The sequence below is a fragment of the Nylanderia fulva genome, unplaced genomic scaffold, assembly GCF_048542155.1.
Source record: "Nylanderia fulva isolate GAGA-0341 unplaced genomic scaffold, ASM4854215v1 Scaffold12, whole genome shotgun sequence".
NCBI classification, from domain to species: Eukaryota; Metazoa; Arthropoda; class Insecta; order Hymenoptera; family Formicidae; genus Nylanderia; species Nylanderia fulva.
Window position 1 is genome coordinate 6017564 of NW_028189409.1, and position 24011 is coordinate 6041574.

The 24011-nt window shown below is 32.8% G+C and overlaps 2 protein-coding genes across 8 annotated transcripts; one reads left to right on the plus strand and one right to left on the minus strand.

The window, feature by feature from the left end:
- Positions 1 to 7473, plus strand: LOC114935314 (2-phosphoxylose phosphatase 1). Its single transcript, XM_029308122.2, has 4 exons — positions 1 to 444; positions 1383 to 1550; positions 2324 to 2895; positions 4795 to 7473. Exons 1-4 carry the CDS (start codon positions 354 to 356, stop codon positions 5545 to 5547), a joined length of 1584 nt encoding a protein of 527 aa, XP_029163955.1. The 5' UTR covers positions 1 to 353; the 3' UTR covers positions 5548 to 7473.
- On the minus strand, positions 6732 to 23961 carry LOC114935318 (uncharacterized). Of its 7 annotated transcripts, none has more exons than XM_029308128.2 (19): positions 23635 to 23961; positions 23249 to 23368; positions 22889 to 23146; positions 22482 to 22652; positions 22064 to 22399; positions 20236 to 21888; positions 19639 to 20130; positions 18690 to 18824; positions 18173 to 18450; positions 17245 to 17906; positions 16900 to 17027; positions 15997 to 16050; positions 15100 to 15267; positions 14056 to 14121; positions 13106 to 13420; positions 10144 to 13004; positions 9131 to 9932; positions 8374 to 8750; positions 6732 to 7982 (listed from the first exon to the last, which is right to left on the minus strand). In XM_029308128.2, exons 1-19 carry the CDS (start codon positions 23695 to 23697, stop codon positions 7862 to 7864), a joined length of 9060 nt encoding a protein of 3019 aa, XP_029163961.2. In that variant the 5' UTR covers positions 23698 to 23961; the 3' UTR covers positions 6732 to 7861. The 7 variants fall into 7 exon arrangements, with proteins under 7 accessions (XP_029163961.2, XP_029163960.2, XP_029163959.2 ...); XM_029308127.2 differs by having other exon boundaries at positions 14056 to 14118; positions 15997 to 16053; XM_029308126.2 differs by having other exon boundaries at positions 15997 to 16053.
- Between the last annotated feature and the right edge of the window lie 50 nt (positions 23962 to 24011).

Sequence of the window (24011 nt, forward strand, 5' to 3'; positions counted from 1 at the left end):
GTTATCGCCATGTCAGGAACCGGCAGTTCCATCTCGGGCGGACGCGAAGCAGGATTCGCACCGGACAGATCCAGGAGGGTGGTTTTTCTCGAGCGGCGCGAGTTTCCTTCTCCCTGTCGATCCTCGTCGATCGGATACGCGTTCGGGACCGTCGAGTACAAGTATGCGGAAAGAGCGTAGGTCGAAGGCCGTTTGAAGATGCAGCTTCGATCGGCCACTACGCGCGGAACGAATATCCATCGGTCGCGTCCTCGTCGCGTCGCTCCGCGTCGTCGTCGTCATCGTGACGGGACGTCGTCGCCGCTTGTCGTCGACCCGCGAATCGGTCCCACGGGACCCGTAAACGCCGAGGAATGCTCGCGGAGATGGTCCGGCTGTCCTACCAGCACAGGGCGTTCTACTGCTACGTGATTCTGAGCGTGTGGATCTTCCTTCTGGTCGCTGGTAAATCCCGTGACAGATGTCTTTTCCATGTGCATTGCGGCGAACGGGTTACCCTCTCTTAAACGTTTCGCGACCGAAAATTCGATGGATTCGAGATTGCTGCGATTATGCAAATTTTATGTTTACGAATCGATGAGATAGATTTTATTCTCGTGCCTATGGAAAATTGAACTCGTCGGAATTAAGGGAATATATGAAACTTGTTAGTTTTTAGTTTCACATTCTATTATTGTTGACTTATAGGACTTTGAGGGATGCTTTAAATTTTTTAGTTACTCTCTGGCACGATTTCACCGAGTTTTTATTTTTAACTATAGAGCGAAGAGATATATATGTTTGTCGCAGCTATACACACTTGAGCGCTACTGTTCGTTATTACTTAAGTTTTAATAATAGAGCTAACAAGAACAACTTTAGTTTTTCAATAACGGATTATGTTGGAATATTGCCACGTGTTATCAAGGCAACGCGGCTATTCTATTTTCTTTTTATCAAAGAAAGTGTTCAATCCTGAAGTGATTAATTAAATAATTGATGACACAAATGTGTCACCCGACTAAAAAAAGAAATCCATTAAAACTAGTTCAAGAATTTCGATCTTCGTTTTAATACTGTTTTTCATTAAAACGCAAATTGGGAGGATTGTTTTTTTAACACAAATTTGTTAGAAATTTAATTATTTTTTAATATCAATATATATTATTCGAATATTTTATATATACATATAGTTTTATATTTAATATAAATTGGAGTTTTTTATTATCTTTTAAATATTAATTTATCTTTTATATATTGATATATATTTTTTTTTCAAATTGAGAAATATATTGTATAAATATCCTATTGCTGTATTCATGCAATTGAATAAAAAACATAAGGAAAGTGTAATAAAGTAATTATAAATCTAAGATTACAAGTGATATTTTCTCATCGCGCAGGCATGTACAAATATATCGGTGTGGATGAGAAAACTTCGGTGCAAACGAGAGTCTTAAATAATGATCTGTCGCTCCGTGAATTCCCGAGAAATTTAAGATCGGACGCGAAGACAAAGAAGATCTTTCGTTTTTGTAATTTACCGCACGAGATAGCTGCAGAGACTGAAGGTACGTTTTAAACATATTATTTTCATACGAAATCATTAATTATTATCAATAATTTATTATTAAATAATTAATAATTAATTATATTAACTATTCATTATATTATTATTAATATATCATTAATTATTTTCATATTTTCATAAAAGATGCCTATAAATATATTAAAAGAAATTTGTCGATAAAAATAATAACGACAATCAATATTAATTATCATATCTCCGGTGTTGTGCTTAAATAGATTTTAAAATTAGCTAGAGATATGAGATGAAAATATACAAATTTATCTTACAATTTGATAAGATGAAGATGATTTTCAGATAATATTTTAAGACCGCTTATGCAAATACAGTTATAGAAAAATGTAAATTATTGAAAGATATATAAAAATCATTAAAAAGGATATAAAAATGTATTCATATTTTTATTTGTGTTTTTATAATATCGCTTACGGTTTAAGTTCTATTACTTATCACTTAATAAAAATACTCAAGTATTTTTATGTGCTATGACTCTAAACTAAATTATCTATAAACATTATTCTAGATAGTTTAGAAAAGAGAACACTTTCTTTTATCTAAGATGCAGATATAGATAATACATATTTTTATTGTCTATATAAAGTAAGATGACACTATATAAAATTTTATCTAGATGATCATTTGTATAATTTTATTTAGATAAAAGAGCAAACGCTACATATCTCATACGCGAGAAATGATTGTCTCCTAACAATACGTAATTAATTATACACATAAGGGGTTTCCACTTTCAAATAGGAAAACTCGACGCCAACGTGACACTAGGAGGCATCCTGATTTTCATCCGTCACGGTGACAGAGGTCCTTTGAATCACATACGGAATATAAGCAGCATAAATTGCGGCGGCGAGGCCGGAACCGGTGGCATTTCGGAGCTGGAAACGCTCTACGAGAATTATGTCAATTTCGTGCAAAACGTGTCGAGCTACTCGAAGACGGCCTGGGCCCAGTTTCTGGGTCCGTTTCACGGCCTACCCGTACTTCCGGCGAACGCGCGCGACTGCAAGATTGGCCAGCTGACCACCCTCGGAATTCTACAGCTGCTGAAGACCGGGATCCTGTTGAGAAACGCTTATTATCACAGACTCAATCTCGGCAACGGCACCACCTTCGGCAGAGACGTCATCGTCTACAGCACTTCTTATCGTAGGACCGTGCAGAGTGCCGTCGCGTTGCTCTATGCCCTCTTCGAGAACGACGGTTTCCAGAGTCTGGCGAGGATCAGTCTGCAGGAGAGTCAGAGCTATGCGTTTTGCAACAACGAATGCGCCTGTCCTGCCGCTGAGAAATTTCTGAAGCAGCACATTAAGGTAATTTGCACCAAAATTTATATTTAGAGTCTACTTTTTTCATATAGAAAAGTGCTCTTCATTTTGGTTCTTTATTTATAATATTTATTAAATTACTCTAAAAATTAAAAATTTAATTAAATTAAATTTGAAGGTAATTTAAATATTTAGAGTCTCATTTTTTTATATAGAAAAGTATTCTTCACTTCCTTATTTATTATTTTTATTATTTATGAAATTACTCTAATTTTGAACATTAAATTAAAATTAAATTAAATTAAGAAAATAACTTTATAATAAAATAATTACAAATTCACATATCTTTTTTTAATGCATGTTCTTATCATATTTCAAGAATGAAAATGTGAAACGATTATTTTCTTTTATTTTTTATTATAAGATTCGAGTTTGATGTGGAAATTTTATATGAATAATTATTCAAAGAAATATTTATAGATTTATATTATCGAAACTTTCTTATAACGCGTCTTACTTTAGAACTATGTATATAAAATTGATACTGCTCTTCCCCTCTTCTTTTATTTTTAAAGAAGATATTCAATAAAATATGACACACTTGCGTTATGTCTGTCTTATCGAAGGAAGTTTGAGTGACCTAAAGTATCGCATTCAAATGAAATCTTCCTGTTTTCTCGAAAACACTAAATAATCTGCAGTAATCGCGCATTCTTTTTTTCTCCTTCTTCAGGAAATCCAATAAAAGCTATGTAGGTCATTCAAGACTGCCAGATTGCTGATTTTCCAACGTACGTTATCTGAATAAAATGCTCGCACGCGATAATAATTTTTCCTACAGAAATAATCTTGCGTTAACGCGCTCGCTTTTTGTCCGCGCGCGTGACATATGAAAACATATCACACGTGATGCATGTGTCCATTTTTTTTAACATTAAAATTTCACGAGAGAAACCATATCGTTCCAACGCGTGATATTACATATACCTTACGGTTAAGTTTCGAGCTGAAAAATTCCGCGCTGTGGAAAAAAGAGACTCGCTTCAATATAATTTTAACAAATGTTACAAAGAACCAGAAAATTTTCTTTACACACAAAGAATACCAAATATGTAGGATTTTGGCTTTCAGTGGAATTGGCTGTTTTTTTCATATATTGTAGCTTATGATGTAGAAAATATAGCCCAAAGCTAAATATTCGATAGTTACTGAGTTGCAGCTAGTCAAACTACTCTCAAAGTCCCAAGTTTTCGTGTTTGACTGGCTGCAAATCAGTAACTATCTATTTAGCTTTGAACCTATTATTATAGTTATAAGTTACAACACGTGAGAAAATCAACTGCGAGTTCATCTAGGATTTTATGTAGGTTCAAAAATCTCATACTAATCATATAAAATTAAATCTTGGTAAGATCAACTACATAGTTTTCTCACATGTTGTAGCTGTATGATCTGTTGAACAAAAAATGCAAAAGGCTCAAAGATAAATAATAGAGTTACTGATTTACAGTCAGTCAAATACGAAAACTTTGAGCTCTACGATTACATCTTTTGTTATTCAGCAGGAGATAAGCTACAATAAAAAACAGCCAATTCTACTGAAAATCAAAATTCTATATATTTGATTCGAGTCCGTTCAGACTCCAATTTTCTATTTAAAAAAACAGCTTATAAGCTTTTTTAATTTGGGTCTACATCTTTTGTTCAGGAGGACATTAAGCTATAATAAAATATACTATATATTTGGTGCAAGGTCCTTTCAAGACTTCAATTAATTTTATTAAAAAAAAACAGCTTATTTCGCTTTTGCCTTTTTTTAATGTCGAAAAACGACTTAGCGCTCCTAAGAAAATAATTTCGGAAAAAGAGCTCCGAGACTCCTCGAAGGTTTACGATCAGATCGAGGTTCTCCGCAGAGGCACGTTACTCCTTTACTTTCCCCAGGAGACTTCCAACCATCTACGATCCCATCCAGCCGTGGGTGAGCTGATCAAGCAGGCGGCGAGCGCCGTATTCGAGCTTCCCGATCAAGCGCAGACGTACGACCCGAACACCCTGAGGGACGCTTTATTAACGTACGTGTGCCACGGAGCATCCCTGCCGTGCGCCGACCTGTCGGAGGACGCGTTAAAGGCGAGCACGCAGAGGACGTGCGTGAAGAGCGACCACGTTACCGGGTTGTTCGCCTACACGGACTGGGAGTCCAAGCAGGTCGCCAAGAGCAGCAGTCGCAACAAGTACGGGCTGCTCAAGGCTTACGGGATGCTGCGAGGCATCGTCACCTTTATGCTACGCATCATTTCCGAGGCCAGGCCCAAGATCGTCCTCTACTCCGGCCATGATAAGACCTTGGAGTACCTGGCCACGGCTCTCGGAGTGGTCTCGGATGTGGCGACCCATTACGCTTCCAGACTGATCATCGAGATCTACAAGATCAATCCGAGGAACGATAATCGCCTCGCCAGTGACTTCTACTTCCGCGTCGTCGCCAACGGTCGGGATCTCACGCCGAAGATCCCGTTCTGTAGGAACGCAAACACCTACGTCAGCGATGATGGGGAACTAGGAACGGGCAAGAAGGGCGTCGTCAAGTTGTGCCCGATAGAGAACATCGTTCGACAGCTGCACGATGATTATTTCGTGCCGTTCAACGCGACGAACTTTAAGGACGCTTGTTCGAGTCACAAGATGCGCTGAAATTAAAGAACAGTCTCCTCTATAAGAAAGTAGATGAGTTAAAAAGGAATTGAAAAAGAATTGTTTGATATAATATACCTTATTCCCTCAAAATTCTAGTACTCTAAGATTTTTAACATTTTTATAGATTCTTCCTTTTATCTCTCTTTATTCTTACCCAATATAATGGCACTATGTAGTTACTCTATTAGTAACTAACAAGTACCAAATACATGTGAGAAATAAACAAATTTTTTCTATTTGATATATATCTATATATATCTCAATTTTTCAGATAAAAGATTTATCTCTTCTCTTGTAATCCTAATAGCTCCGTGTCTTGGAGGATAAAATTTAATGAATAGAAATAAAAAAAAAAATATGAAAAAGCATTCAAAATATATAAACAGTTTCTCGTTATAGGGATTAGAAGTTTATGACTTTGCAAAGTGAATTCTTATCAATTCTTTTTAATTCATTTACTTTTTGCATGGCGATTAGATCTATCGATCGAATGAGTTTCTGACTTGCACTATGTGTCGTAGCAAATAAGCCAACGTGAAAGTAATTATTATATTAATATTCGAGAAAAACTTAATCCTTAAATTTTTCCAGTAAACTTTCTTATGTGGTGTGGCTTACACAGCCACACTTACAATTAGAACGCAGTCTTTCCACTTGACAAGAAAGTAATTCATCTTGATTCTATCATCAAATAGTTGTATAGAAATATTCGAAACAAACCCAGTAAATTTTTTTTTACATCTCGATACATCAACGCACTTAAGAGAAAATTTAAGATTGTCAAAAATTATAAGAAAATTGAAAAAGAAACCAAAAAGAACGAAATAAATAGTTCATAAGTTGTCATCTTAGCAAGGAACAAGAGCCTTATCTTTATAGATCACTCATCTAAAACTTTAAATTAAACTATCTTTAGATAAATCGAGAAGCGATAGTGCTAATTAATCGATTAGTCGATTATCACATATATTTTATCATACACTCTAATGTATATATGTAAATATATATATATATATAAATATATATAGTGCCCTAGAAAATACACATATATGTATATTAAAAACGCTGTCGTATTTTTTCCTCGACCAGTAATATGCATAATATAATAGACAATTATGACGAAATCAAGATAATATAAACAAGATTGATTATGTTTTGAAGAAAATATATAAAAAACACAATTACATGATTAAAAAGATCGATCGTTTATTACAAGTCTCAGGAAAGGTATTCATATTACATGCAACTCGCGATATATAAAAGGCTTATTACAATCTGTCGATAAATAAATAATGAACGCGCTTTACAGCGCTTTACAAGGCACACGCAGGTTTACATACTTATGCACTACCTACAATATATATTATGTAACTTATAGAATAATAATATCATAAATACAAGCACACTGTCCAGCTTAACATCAACTTTCGCAGAACATGCTTTTATTTTGCTAACAATCAATAAAAGCCTCTCATATGTCTTACAATGCTAAAATCTACGCTGTAACATGTCCTTTTTATTAATGATATTTCATAATTCACATTTCTTAGAATTTCTTCAGATGACATTTAGAAGTTACGTCACTGTAATCAATAAGAGAAAGATATCACGAAAATAAAAAATCTCTCTCACTGAGACAGTAATTTACATACAGTTAAAAATATATAAAGCCGCAGTCTATATTACAAAGTCCGTGTTGAATGCCCAGTTCCGATTATTTCCGGTCAAGCTGACGAAATTTACATTTATTTCATCAATTCAGTTTATGATTAATTAGCGCGATGTAAATCGTACAGTCGAACGGAAATAGAAATCCCATGCAGATCGGCCATCGACGACTGCAATTTAGTACAAAATACAGGACGTGTTTGTAAAAAAAAGAGAGAAAAAAGTATTGTAATAAATGATGATAGAAAATGCAAAGTCCGCTTAAAAAAAAAAACGAATATATCAAACACAAACGATATCGGAATATTTTAAATCCTCACCGATAAAAAAGTCCAAGACTTCTATAATTCAATAGGGAAACAGTCATTTAAATATTAATGTGCGAGAGCTCAAAAATTTACAAATTTACAAATGTATATTTAAATCCAGGGATTCAAAATTTTCATCAAATCCAAGAAAATCTACGTGTGTCTAAAAATCTAAGAAAAATAAATTCAAAAATTGTCAAAAGTCGTGTGAACAAACCATTTTAAGAAACACGACCTATATAATGTCATTGTTTAAACAATTACATTATAATATTCTTAATACTAACACTACAGCTAAATTTCTCCTCTCTCCTACAAGTTCTAAAAATATAATGTTATTCTGAGATTATATGACTAGTTCCTGACTGAGTCGAAGCTGAATCAACTGTCTTTTGGAAATATTTTATTTCTTGATAATACTGATCGACGATATTCAATCTGTTTGTATCAACTTTACTGAAACATACAATTCGATATACATATAACATATAACGTGTATAATTAAATAAAAAATAAAAGCAAACTATAAACTTTCAATTTCACTAAGCAATCACACAAATGAGCCAAATGCTGTTATACAATGATAAATAGAACAACATGTCAAGATAGTAAGGTTTCGAGTTCATGATTAAGTTAACTATAACTTGAGATAACTTGATATAATATTTCTTTTAAGAAGACTGAATAACAAAATATACAACACTCTAATCTAATCTATCGAATTAGAGATGTTTCTTTGTGCTAATGCTTCGATTTCTCAAATTTTGATTAAAGAGATTCTCGATAATCATCTCTACCGTAAATTTCGTAGAAAAATATATAATACTTTTGTCATTTTTTTACTTACTTTGTTGTCTTTTCTCTCACTGGTGGGGAATAACTCGGTGCAATTTTTATAGTAGATGGCGAATCACTTACTAATTGCTCTATACTACCTATAATAACATTAGCACCCACGCGCTTTCCTATTCGCCAACGTTTGGTCAACCATTTCATCCTGTGAATGCTGATTATTGTTAACACGGCAATCCGAAAGCGCACCTTTTTGCTGCGGGTTAATCGCGTGTAAATGCGTTGTTCTTGAGTCAATTGCGCGAGTACGCAAAGCGTATTCTCCTCGCAAAACTGATAACTACCAACAATGCACAGCAAGTATTTCTTCTGGTATGCCAGTGCCTTTCGTCTGCTGTCCACCCGTAAATATGAGCCGTAAAGGTTTTGTAACTGAAATCAATAAAGAGTAAAATTTATATACGTCATTACTATATTTATTTTAAAATATATATTACTTATAAATATAGTTTTATTAAATATATATTATTTAAAATATATATAATATATAAAACTGATTAATCTTTGCGTATATAAATTATTAAAAAATCAAGATATTTAATAAATATAAAATAAATGTAATATAATATAGATGTAATATAAAATAAATATAATTATAAAAATTAAATTATTAAAAAATATAAAATGTAAAAGCTCAAACAACGCATTAAATCAATTGTTCTCTTTTAATGTTCCAAGTTGGAACAATTAATCCATACACAATATTCCAATAAATAATTATATTATAATTATTAAAAAACAAAATTTCATACTTTTTCAATAGGAACTGTTGTTGAATTGCTGTTGGAGCTTTTCAATTTCTTTACTTGTCCTTCGAGTGACTTTACTTGACGTATCAACATCTCCTTATCTAGCGTTAACTTGTCAAGTTTTTGTTCAAGATTCTTCTTCTCGATAGAATATTTATCAACTGTTTCATTTAATTCTTTAATTCTTTGTATAGAACTCACAGATATATCTTTTATCTTGTTTAAATTCATTAGCTTATGATTCAGATCTTCCTCTCTTTCCGCAGCTTGTTTTAAGTCCATTTTATCCATCCAGTTATTCAGGTTCTTCTCTTGTCTTTCAACTATCAGTTTTCTACTGAGCTCTATCTCTCGCTCTTTCAGAGATTCCACCATGTCTGTAAGCTTCATCTCTCGATCTGAGGTTTCCTTCAGTCTCTGCCTTGCAAGATTTATGTCAGCTTCCAGCTTTATCCTAGTTTCTCGAGCAATGCCAATATCCTTGCGCAATACTCTGATTTCTTCCAGTTCAGCGTTTCGTTGCTCTTGCTTCCTATTTTCAGCTTCCGTCATTATTTTCAGCTGTTTCTGTAGATAATCAGATTCCTCTTCTCGTGCTTTCAATTCTTCAATGGTTCTTTGCAGTTGCGTTTCCATGATTTCCTTCACTCCATTGGCTAACGCTAGGCTGCTGATCAGTTTTTCCCGTTCTTCTGTCGCGATTTCCAGTTGCTTTTCGTATGTATACATCTCAGTTTTTAATCTCTTTATCTTTTCTTGTAGCTCCGTAATGTTTACGTGATTTTCCTTGGGATCTTCGCTTGCCCTTAAATAGAAAAAATAAAATTATTCGTTTGCCGAATGTATCAACATTATGTCTCTATTTTAATGTTTTCGATATATCTTTGATTTTAATCTATAATTTTCGAATAACATGAAAACAAAGAAATAACATGAACAAAAGATTACAGACAGAACTACATAATATATAAAAAAGTAATAAAACAATTAAATAAATGAAAAATTAGCACATATACCTCTCTAATTCATCCTGCGTAGTTTCAGCAAACTTTGGCGAGTTAATGTTTTCGGCTTCTATCGATTTTTTCATGGACATCAATTGCGATTTCAGATTAATCTGCTGTTGCTTCATCGCTGCTAGATCATTACAAAGCCTTTTTTCATTCTCCAAAGAGGCTTTCAGTTTTTTCTGCAAGAAATCGATCAACTCAGTGTCTTGAGCTCGTCCCGCTTCTGTCTTTCGACGATATTCTTCTATTTGCACCCTTAAGAACTTTATTGTGTTTCTCTCTGACACAAGTTCTTTGTCCAACTTGACTACTTTCTTCGTCTCTTCTGCCAAATCGGCCTTCAATTGCAGAATACGATCCTCATATTCGGCGATCTGATGTTTCATCATATCACGTTCGATTTCTAGATCCTCTTTTAGTTTCTTCAGCATCTTATTGTCTTGATGGATCTCACTCAAATTTTGCTGAGGCTCTTTCGTCGCCCCATCCACAATCTCTTCGTCATCGTCGTCTTTAATGACCTGCATAATTTGCTTATCCAATCGCGCGGAGAGATTCAATTCTCGTTGGACCATATCTTCGATATCGCTGTCGTCCTGCGAGCATTGCGCGGATGCATCTTTTAATTCTAATTCCTTTTGCAGCTTGTGCACGATAGTCTTCAACTCCTCGTTCAGCCTGCGCTCATCCTTTAATTTTTTTCTCAGCTCCACAATATTACCAGATTCTTTCATCTTGTTCTGAATAGTTTCCAGAGCTTGTTGTAAGCTCTTACTATCGTCGCTCATCTGCCTGATTACTTTGTCCTTTTCTTTCAGAAACTCCTGCAGATGATGAATCTCTTGGTCCTTATTACTGACAGAAGATGACGGCGACGATGTACCCGAATGAACGTCGTTTGTCCGTTTTGCTATCTCCTCCAACTTACGGATTACCTGATCTCGATTATTTAGACCGTCAGTCAACCGCAAGATCTCGTCTTGCAACTCGGCGATCTCCTGTTCACGCGTGTGAAGTTTCGTCTTAAACTCGTACAACTGCTTATTTTCGTTTTCGATTTCGATATTACGCGTTTGGAAAGTCTCCAGTGCGATATCCTTCTCCAAAATGAGTTCCTTGAATCTTTGTAATTCCTGTATCTTCTCCTGCAGTAAGGAACTGTTCTTTTGCATCTGATCCTTCTCTTTAATTTTTATTTCTCTCTTCAGTTTTGTGTTATCCATATTCAATTCTGTGATGATCCTTTCATTTGCTTGCATTTTGCTCTTGTGGTCTTCGAGCTCCTCCGTCTTCAATTTTAAAATGTTCTCGACTTCTTCCAAATCTTTCTTTATTTTGCTCTCCGATGCTTGAGTAAATTCATATTGACTTTTATAAAAATTTTTATCTCGCACCAAGTTTTCAACAATTTCCTTGTACTCATCCTCCAACTCTTGATGTTGTTTCTGCATGGAAGCCAGCTCCATTTCATATCCTTTCAAAAAATTAGATTTTATTTCCAGTTCCTGTTGCAGAGTTTGCAGTTGATTTGACAAGTTTTCAATTTCTTTCATCTTTTCATTAAGTAATTCTTCGGCTTGTCGAGAATCTTCGCTGACATTGTTCTTTGGAGAGGACAACTTTGATTCACCTTCGATATGATGTAGCTCTATATCCGAGTGACGGATGTCATTACTGAAACTATGTGTGTGAGAATCTAAATCCAACGGTGGAACTTGCACTTCTATTTTGTCTATATTGAGTAAAGGTATTTCCGCAATATCGAAACTATTTGCAGTTAATGTGTTCTTCGATACAGACGCAGGAATTCTGATACTGGAGATATTTTGCGATGCTATCAAGTGCGTTCCGTTAATAGCTCGAATAGCTTCAGGAAGTTCTTCGCATTCCGAATGTATAGAAAGAATATCGCTCAATGTTCGCACGCTGTTCTTGGCCTCTGCTTGTTTCGTCAAATCCTTCAGTTGTGTGTCGTCCAAAGCGAGGGATGTGTAGGTATTCAATTGTTTCTCCTTTTTGAATAATTGCTCTTTCAGATGATCGATCTCCTCGTTCTTGTCTGCCAACATAGTATCAATCAGTTGTGGCAATTCCGATTGAACGTGCTCTTGTGTTCCAAGCTTGACTTGCAACATTTTCTTTTCCTCTTGAACAAGCTTTAATTGATCTTTCAGTTCATCGATCTTTCGTAGCGCGCCATTTTCCGATTGTAAAAAGTTTTCCATTTCCACCTCCTTCTCTGTCAGCATTTGATTAACTCTTTCGAGTTGGGCTTTTAATTCTTTCAATTCTATCTCTTTGTTAGTAATAATTTGCTCCAAAGAGTGATACTTCGTAGTAGCTTCGTGCAACTGTAATTCTAAACGAGACGTTGCTTGTTTTTGAGCGAACGGAGCACTTTGTTTATGTTGTTCTAAGCGACCGCGCATCGCTTCAATCTGGAATAATTGCTCGGATGCTGTCTGCTGTAAGATCTCCTGCTCCGCTAGTAATTCCTCATTCTGATTCTTTATTGCTGTCAACTGCATCTCCAGATCTTTGATTCTCTTGAAGGCCACTTCTTCCGCACGTGCGTGTTTCAGCATTTTATCTTTTAACTTGAGCACTTGGTCCAACGGTAACATTGGTGGAGAGGACGGATCATCCGGTGTCAAACATCTCGTTGCGTCGATTTGTTCTCTGATCGAAACGTCTTCACTCGGCTGACTTAAACTCAAGTTTGAACCGCACATGTGCGCGGATTCCAATTCTCGGATTCTTTTGTCCAATTGATTTTGCATCTCGTGAAGTTCTGCTTTCATCTGCTTTAAGACAGACGAATTGACATTAAAATGCTCCGAGCTTAATTTGTGCTTACTCAATTCCTCCTGAAACATAAAAAAATATAGTGTCTCTTGTGTAATAATTATTTTTTCTCCTTTTTTCCTTTTATATGTGTGTAATTTATGTAATTATCCATCTGATTTACCTGTAAATGATTAATTTGTTCGTTTAAATGCCTGCTTTCAGTGCCAGATTTGATAGCATCCAGCTCTTGAACTAAATCCTGTTGATTTTTTGTTTGCGCGGTTATCACGGCTTCCAATTGACTGATTTGTAATTGTAAGGATTCTTCCCTCTCACTCTTAGTTTGTAATTGTTGCTCCAAGTCAGCAATGATCTCTCGTAAAACCCATATTTTATCTACCGCGGCCTTCAATTCACTCTCCTTCTCTGATTTCTTCGCTTCCGTGTCGGACATTAACGACGACATTTCTCTCATCTGAGATTCGAGAGCCTCCACCTATAAATTATAAATCACCTGTATAGCATACATATGTGCGAGTTGTCAATAAATCGCTTTTTTCAGGATGTCACCTATAATTCCAGTTAAGCATGACCCAACATGTAAAGCTAGTAGAGTTGATAATCATATATCATATTTAGTTTTATAATAATTTTACGCTAACATACAGTGGATAAAAAAAAAAGAAAATTATTAAATAAATAAATAAATAAATAAATAAATAAATAAATAAATATATATATATATATATATATATAACAATTTAAATATATTATATAAATTAAATATATATAATTAATAAAAGAGAAAAAATTGTACAATTATTAACTAAATAAAAATTATACAAAAAATAGTACATAATAAATAAAATAAGCAAAATGTATTTCTGTCAAGTAGTCTGAACTTTTTTTATTATGCAAATTTTTAAATCTTTTTTTACTTTATTATTCAACAATTTTTTCATTTAGTTTAATTTTTCCCGATATTATTTGATAGCTAATAAGTAAATTGTACAATTATACAATTTGTAAAATAATCTTTTGATAAACATATTTATCTCAGCCACTGTATGTTAATAGGGAAAAAAGGACTGTAGAAAGTGAAAAAATCAAATTAAATACAATATCACTCACAGCTGCATTGGTCGTGGTTTGAAGCTCAGGGATGTCTGAAGTTGTTTCAGATGATAGCTCAGACTGCTTTGTGCGACAAATAGAAAACCCAAACCAGAGTGCATAAAAATTCGTGTTAATATAATTAGTAGTGATGCGTGTCATTAATTGCCGGTGATACAATTAATTTCCATAATAATAATTCTTTTAATCCAATTTTAGTTTTTAAATTCTATATTATATTGTATTTTCAATAGAAATGTCTAAAAAAAGGGAACTGCTGATTGAAGAACATATTCCATAAAATGTAAATTTTAGCTCTAATATCTTTAATACAAAAAATTATGATTATATTCAAAATTTATAAAAACACAATAGATGTATTTAATATTAAAATTGTATAAAAATATTAATAAATTTGATTGCTAGACGTATATTTGTTTTCTATTTATGTATATATATATATATATATTTTTTAAATTAATCTAACATATTTCTCAATGTTGTTATAATTGTTATAAGTTAAATAAATAATTTAAATAAATAAATCTTCTGCAATTTAAATTTAATCTTATTTTTCATGGATATATTCTTTTTTCAGCAACCTTAAGTCTAAGTTAAATTTTACATTAAAATAAACCACAGAACCCTGTAGTTAAGTTTTAGAAATGGCAGTCGTTATATGCCAGTTGAAGTTTCCGGTTAGTGCAATATGCTAGAGTGAATTTACAAATGTCTTAATTAATCCTTAAGATAGTGATAATTATTATGATTTATATTTATTAAAATCTTTTGTTCAGATTTCTAAACTTTTGAATTCTGATGTCTAAGTCTCAAATTCGAAGATCTAGAACAATGTCTGACTCTTTACAAATTTTTCAAAAAATAATTTGTACATATATGTGGCAATTTTGATAGTATATCAACTAATTAAGGATTAATTAAAAAGAGAGTAAACTCTAGTTAGCAGGTGATTACAAAAAGCGTATGTTCTGTGTTCATATTTAACAAAAATATCGTCACATTTAAAAGAATAATTAAATTTTCCAAGGAAATTGTTTTTACCTCAGAACTAATTCGCATATCTCTTTCCTTCTTACGTTCGCCTTCCTTGAGCTGTTCCTGCAAGAGCTGAATTTGCTTCGCAGCTTCATCTCGCTCCATCTCGCGCTCGCTTGCTTGCTCATCCAAAAATCGACGCGTCGCTCGCAATTGCTTGTCTGCTGCCTCAATCTGGGTAAAAGTAATTATAATTAGAAGTAATAAATGATTGTCAGAGAAATATATAATTTATATTTTCACTCTAATTTTTTTCAGATTAATAGACAACTTGACAAATTCACGGAATTTTATTTAATTCTCTTTAACAATAATAAAATCTATATAAATTTCAAATATCAAGAGTTTTTCGGAACAAATCCTTATTAAATGAAAAAGTTATGTTAATAAAGTTAAAAAGTCAGAAAAATGGGTATTAAACATTTTGGAAGAAATAAAGTAAAATTTTTTCTATAAATCTACAATTCTTAGAAATGTTAATTGGATTATAATTACTTGACAATACTTTTAGTTATTATATTAGTTACAATATGTTTCATTCGCAAATAATAAAATGATTAATAGCAAAATATTATAATAGAGAGAGAGAGAGAGAGAGAAGAATAAAGGAGTCATTCAATGTACTACAATAAAATATGTCCTCAATATAGCATGCAAAGCAATTATTATATAATGCAACATCATGTAATAAATATTAACAAGCAACAATACATTTTAGTAGCACTACAATAATATACGTAAAAATTAATATTATATAAGCAAGTATTAAAAATGATATCAATGAAAATTTATTTATACTTTTTGATTGTAATGGAACGTTACATGTTAGTTTATTATAGTCGATTTGGAAGAATAACTTACGCGAAGAGCGTTTACAATAATATTAGTAATTCTATAATTTACCTTTTCGCAGCAAACCCTGTGAATGTATGGGGTAGGAGTGGGTTCTAAAGGTACCTGCTGGCAAGACAAGAACGCCAATCAATCCCTTAAAACCTGCATCGCAGAACTCTACACTTTTGATTTTGGGAAATTCTCTTTTATTTACTTAATCAAATATTTATTTATGGAAGAATAATATGTGATTGTGGTACACGCACAATGTTCTAAATTCTGGCTGTTTTACAAATTACTGAAGAATACTGTATATTATTTTATATGTAGGATGTAGAAAATGTAAATTTATTTAGTTTTAAAATATAAATTGTTAAAAATCTAACTATTAATGAAAAGATAATTAAGAACTTTAGTCCAGAAATCATAGTCTAAGGAGAAAATATATATCTGAAATAAGAGATTCAAAGATTTATGAATAACCAATAATATTCAAAAGTCAAAGGAAGCATTTAAATATTCAATTTTTTAAAGATTCCTTATAAATCGTTTCATAATGCTGACTTAAATATAATAAGTATATATTTTAGCATTATAAAAAATTATATGAAACTATATAAAATATAAATCTAAAATTATATGAAATTATATAATATACATATAGTTTTATATAATTTTATATATGTATTAATAAATTTTTTCACATTCGCATTTCGTGTAGAAAACGTGCCATGTAAAAACAAAAAATATTTGTGTTAATTATGTGTGTGTTGCTATATGATAAAACAAATACAATATAAATATAAATGTAAAGCTTGTGGATATATAGAAGTGTTTAGAATTGTGATGAATTGCAAAGACAAGTTGTTTTTCAATGAACAGTACACCACAATATCACTATATCGACATACCAATATCGGATAATCATGCAACGATGCATTTCGATAAATAATAAATATAAATAATTTTTACCTGTTGTTGCAAATCTTCCCTTTCCTTTCTAGCATCATCTATTAATTTATCGTTTTGTCTGCATAATTCCTCTATTAATTGCAGTAAATAAGATGCATCGCCGCCGCCATTCGATAATACATGTCTAGCTGCAAATTGTACATAAAAAAATTACATAGAAAAAATATAAGAAATATAAAACATATATATATTATTACTAAAATAATATATAGAGATAGATTAATGTAAATATATAAGTTTGAAATAGCATTAAATATCGTTTCTTCTTATTGCGATTATAATTGATCTCATATGTTCAATAAATAATCTATTAATTGATACAAAAGTTAAAAGATAAAAATTTACCTTTTTCTTGCACCTGTGAGAAATCTTGCAACGCAATATCAACTCTAGAAAGATCGCTTTCACCATATCCCTCAGTGATGACTTCCTTTTTACTCTCTGCGCTAATCAATTTTCGTTGTAGTTCTAAAATATGCAATTTTAATTGTTCCGCTTCTTCTTGATAGCCTATTATCAAAGCTTCAGCATGATTCAGTTTCAAGGAAAGTTCTTCATTAATTTTGCTTGCTAAGAGAGTCTCCTTTGACGACAACGCAATATTGTCTTCGCTTGGTAGGGATAAATTAAGTATTTGTGTACTATCTGACTTCAGGCGTCTTAAACAAGCCTTTAGTTCTTTCCTTAATATTTCATCTATGTCTTCCTCGATTAACGTCTTATTATCGCTGTTAACAATGGAATTTATTTTGCTGGATTGTGGAGCAAAATGAACTCTTTTAATGGATTGGTTGGATCTTTGGTCTTTGCATTGTGTTTCGGATAAATTATTGTCGTTTAAATTTCCTTCATGAGTAAAGACTGACTCATGAACGGACTCTGTCAATTGTCTTCTTAAAACCTCGTTGATTAAAGTGTTATTAACTTCTTCTTCACAAACGGCAAAGTAATTAATCAATTCTCCAATCAAGTTTCTGAGAGTTACACATGTCTTCCTTAAGTTATCCCTAATAAAAATTGAACATTGCATATTTAAATATGATAAAAAATATTTATAAAGTTAAATATTTTTTATATTGTGGTATCTAAGAAATCTAATAATAAGAATCTAATTATTATTTAATTCTCAATGTCACAAATTAATGCAAACATATTAAATCTTTTAATAATATAAAATATAAAATATTTCAATAATTCAAAAAATATATATTAAATACTTTTAATGACTGAGTTTTCTATGACTGAGATAAAATTATAATATTTCATCAATTACCTTTCTTCCATAATATTATTTTCTAAAGATCCAACACAGCCAACTTCTTGATTATTATCTGGATTCTGAGTTTTAAGAATAGCAATTTCCTTTCGGTGTTGCTCAAGCATTCGTGCTAACATGCAATCGTGTTCATCTCTTAGGCGAGTTAATTCAGTACTATGCATCTCTTTGATTTCTTGAATTTCTTGCTTAGCGTTGGATGTGAATTTATCTCGTAGTTCTAATAATTCAATTGGCCAATTATCTTCTTTATCTGCTTCCACTGATAATAGTGCCTGTACAATCACAACACAGATTTTCAATAAACATCATCTAATAACTTTCCATTAATCAATGAATCACAAATACAGGTAGACAAATTCTATTAGCGAAAGCTTTTATGGCAACACACATACAAAGTAACACAGAAATACAGAAATTATATAATTTTTAATTTACAAAATTTGCAGTTAATCTTTATTCCGCTTATATTTCATTCTCAATCAGCCCAGTTTCAGAAGATCCTGAAATCTACCTGAAATTGTTCTTGAAGAGCGTTGACAATGTCCTGTCTAGCTAGCGCGATCTGCTCTTCCAATTGATGATTATACGCGTCACGCAGACTCGACAATTCACCATTTTCCAATGCCTCACATTCTGTTTGACAATACTGCATGCAAACATGAAGTCGCACAGCGGTGTTAGTCACCAGTTTTGATATAAATTATAACAATGGGACTAATAATTTATTTCTTTTTTCATTAGTATCGTATAAAAATGAGGAAATACATTAATTATAATAAATAAAAAAGATTAAAGAGATTGTAGAAGAAAAAATTGTAGATCTCAAGTAAGTGAAAAAATAATTAGTGCACGCTGATCACGCCATGCATTTATATCTTAACAGGCTTCATGATTTTGGAATAAGAATTTTGTCATAACTTTTCACAATAAATTAATGAATCCAAACGAGTACCTAATCAATTTTTATATAAAGTTTTTTCTTTCTTTTTCTTATATATATAAAAGACTTTATTTTATTTTTAAAATAATATAATAAACTTTAATTCGAATTTCTCTTAAGAAATTATTGATATTTATTCTATGAAGAAATAAGACCTATAACATATATATTTACAACAAGATAAGCTATTAAAATTCTGTCTCGTGAATAGAGTTTTTATGAAGAATTGTTTGCAGAACACAAAAAAAGCAATGCGATGATTTTTATATTGTTATATAATTAAAGTTTATTTAAAATAATTTAAATATTTTTTATCTAAAATATGAAGAATTTTATAACATGTATATGTCAATATTTTCAAAGTTTGAGCTATTTCATAATAGGACTTACTATTACAAGCAAACGATCTTTATATATGACACACATTAAATATGGCACAAAAATTGCTTTCATTATCAACAAATGTATTATTAATCAAGCAAAGTCTCATAATAAAATTTTTCAAAAAATTTTTCCTTACCTGGTTCACAGATGTAGCCAACGAACGTTCCAATTTTGCTTCAATATCGCGAATTTGGCATTCATACAACTCTTTCTGTTCTTCAATTGCTTTCTTATAATCAGTCTTCATAATTTGAATTGTCTTCATTTTAATTTCCAATTCTTGTCGCAATGTTTGGATGCTATTTTCGTACTCTGTCTCGATACGCGTTTGGTTTTCAACATCCAAGGTTGTGTCTTTTAGAGACTCCTCGTTGACACCAGATGTTGCTGTTCGGGAATTGGACGTGTTCAAGCAATCGCCCGCACCACCAAAATATAAATCATCCGTTAGCTCTTCGGTTTCACTATCATTGTCGGAAATTCGTTTCGACTGCTGGCTGAAGATCTCTTCGGAATATTGTTTTTCCATCTGCAAGCACTTCTGCTCGAAGTATGTCCGAAGTTCTTCCATCTCCTTAGTATGGCGTGCATTAAGTTCAGCTTTAATTTCACTGATGTCATTCCCATCCTTAAGAGACAAAAAAATACAATTAAAAAGAGAAATATAATTTTAAAAACAAGAGTATAAACAAAATGGAAACAGGAAAAATACCGAATAAAGATAAAGACTTGCCTGAAATGATTTGAAATTCTGCACCAACAAACGCAATCGATTGATCTCTTTGGTCGAATCTGCTTTAACAGATTCTAGTTCTTCCTTATATCGATTCATCATGTCCTGGATTTCCTGACTTAGTAATTCCTTTTCCAATTTGGAAGCGGCGTTTTCTGTCGACAGTTCTCCTGCTATTTTTTCGCATAACGTATAATAATGACTTAACTTTAACTTAATTTCTTCTACGATCATCTCGCCCTCCAGCATTTGTTGCATTTGCTTATGCAAATTCTCGCTGTTTTTCACGTTACTCTTGTCTGCTAATGTGCTAACATCAGCAATGTCTGACTCTTTAGTTTGCTCTATTATATTTTGATTTGATGTACTGTTGTCTAAACTTTGGTTTGTCTTAAGATGCTTGGACGAGGTCGTACTATTAAAGGAAGTATTGATTTTACTACTGTCATTCAACGTCTGATTCAATTTTTCTTTATACTCAGCACATTCAGTCCACGCATGAACCAAACCATTTGTTAATTGTTCGCATTGTGCTTCTAACTTTTTCATCTTCTCTGTTACTTCAGTTAAATCTTTTTTACACTTTACATTATCCGTTTCTTTCTGCTCCATGAGTAACTTCAAGCTCTCGATCTCCTTCTGCTGACTTTCTATACGTCGCACCGAATCGACATTCATCGAAATATTGCTCTCGAAATATTCCTGACTGGAATCAACGTAAGATGTCGTACGATTGATTTCCTTCAACGAATTGACTTCCTGTTGCAATTTGTCGCATGTATTTTTCATATCTTTCAACTGTTTTTCATAAGTTTTCTTTGCGAGATCAGTCTGTTCCAGCTTGTCATTTGCTTTGCTCAAATCCTCTTCGAGGATGTGAACTTTTTCGAGCAACAATTTTTCCATCTCCACTCTATCTTCGAACTTTTGTTTAATCATTTGATGTTGAAGAAGTTCATCATCGAAAGTCTTATACATGGTTTCACCTAGCTCGCTAACTGTACTGACGCTCGTAGCGTCGAATCGCGACAAAGACCTTTCCAATTCAGATATCTTACCATTTAAAGTTCTCTCGTGCACCTGACTGTTTTCGATCAACGACTGTGCCGCGGAATATCTGCACGACAAATCGTCCAGCTTGTATTTCAGTGTTTCGTTCTCCTGCTTCAGTGTAGCGGCGTTTGATAGAGCCTGTTCCAGAGATCTCTCGATACTCTCCTTAGATTCCAGAATGCTCATCGTTGCAATGTGCTTCGACGTGAGTTCCTCCAGTTGAATTTTGTGCAACTTGATCTGCTCGTTTAACAGTTCCTTGTCATTTTGAAAGTGTAGATTTTGTATGCGTCGTTCGTTCTCTGCCTCGAATCTCAATTCGTCGAGTTTTGACTTGTACAAATGGGCTTCTGATTGTGCGACTTTTTGCGATTCGGTATGATTTATCAACTCGAGCTTTAATGCCTCCACAGTTTTCTTATAATAGGCCAACTGCGTTTGAAAGACGGACAATTCTTTGGCATGCCTACTTTCCAAGTCTGGCAATTCTTTGTTTAAACGATCAGCTAACGTTTTGTTTTCTTCCTTCAATGCTTTGATGTGTTCTTCATGCTTGACTTTTATATTGGCAATTTCAGCTTCGTTTTTTATAGTTAATTCCTAGAAATTACGAATTAAAAGAACAAGTTATTATTTAAAAGAACAAGTTACACAAATAAGTATTCGCTGATATAACTTTTCCTTTAAATATTTTAATTGTACATACTTATATACATACAATAGAGATATTTAAAAAGTTATATCAAATATTATTATAAAATTATAAACCATTTACTTTTAATTCTTGCTGGTAACGCGTTGCATTGGCATTTGTAACAGTGGTAAATTTGTTCAAAATATGCTGCATATCCTGCTTGATTTTGTCAACACGTGCTTCATATTGCTTCTGTTGTTCCAAGGTTTCATCAATGTTTAAGTTCTTCTCTGTGGCACCGAGACGAATTTTCTCGTTCAGATTATTTATCTGAATTTTGAAGTCATTGATTTCTGCGTTTCGCGTTTCCCTTTCCATTTCCAATGTTTGTACATGTTTACGAATATCTGTCAAATGCGCGTTCAATCGACGAATTAATGCTTCTTTATCATTCATTTCAGTTTCTAGCCCCTCAATCTAAAACATTTATGATTGTTCACTTAATAAGATTATCAACATTAATTACAAAGTACAGAAACATGAAGTGTGTAATATTTACCTTTTGCTGCAAGTTCATGTTATTTATCACAGAACTGTCTAACTGTATGGCATTCAAGGCATTAAGTTGTCCTGTGACAGCATCTCTAGCAGATAATGCTTGCTCTAAAGATGATGTCAAGTGTTCTATTAAATTATCACGTTGATTTACTGCTTTTTCAAACTCTTGCAACTGTTTGGTAAGAAAAATATTATGCAATAATGATTAGTTCGCAGCAGTAAAAATAAAATTACAAGCTATTCTCCAGCTATTATTATTTAGATGTAAAATCACAGCAAAGCTTTTCCCAGAATAGAATAGAGAAAAGAAAGTTTATTAAATATATTAGAAGAAAAAAATAGTTACTGTTGCTTTGATTTTTCTGCTCTAACTTTATATTGAGAATTTTGTTTAAGTACATGACTCACTTTTATATGATACAAAGATATAATATCCTTTCCATGTATACTGCTGCTCCGACTTTGTAATGAATTTGGGGAAGATGCCTCAGCTCGCAAATGATCAATTTCTGCGTGAAGAGCTCCAACTACAGCTTCTTTCCCTTGTAATAACTCTTCCAATTCTGCAACACGTCCTGCTAGTCCTTCCAAATCAGCATCTGGCTCTCCTTCGCTTATACTAACACTGCTATATGTTACATCTCTGGAGAATATATCTTCGGTTACCTTTACATAAGAAAAACATAACATGAGCCATCTATGCTAATTATACAAAAATCTTGCATATTAAATATACATTTAAGTAAAACTATTATTTCTTATTCTTACACCAGGTTCTCTGAGCAACGAGGATTTTTCATTGTGTAACGATTCATCATCAGATTGTTCTGCACTCTGCATGTTTGTACTTGTGTCCTTGCTAGATCGTTTTGCCTTGTATTTTTCCAACTATAACAATTGACATTATTATTAAATATGTTAGATATTAAGAATACATTTTTCTAAATAAAGACTAGTGCTATTTTTACAAAATAGTGCTGACAACCCAGATAGCAGATTAACAACAGCACATATTAATACAAACATTATAAAAAAATTAATAATATTAATAAATAGAAAAACTGATGAAATTGGAGTAAACAGGAAAGATACACAGTAAATATGATGATAAATATCAATAATATATGGAAAGGATAGAAGGAGAGGAAACTTGCCATTGTTCTGCCGGATTCCAACGAGCGTCTTCGATGCTCGTCCTTATCCTGGGTCGTGCTCATCCCGACGAATTTCGAAGGACGATCTGCATAAAGGACGTTTGAACACAAAGAATATTTTCGTGAACCTGCTCGTTCACTCTGTCACGCTACATTTCAAATTTTCCACTTCGACGTCAGCTGACGCGGCTTAGCTAGCTGTCATTCGCGATCGCGTCGTTTATCGTTGGCTAAAATAATAAAAGCACCGCAAAACACAAATTTCTCCAAGGTTAATTAATTAAAACGCTCAACGAAAGCGGTTGGAAACGGTTCGTCTAAAAACGGTCGCGCGTTAGGATTTGATCAAAAATTCTACTCCTATAGAGTATCATTTA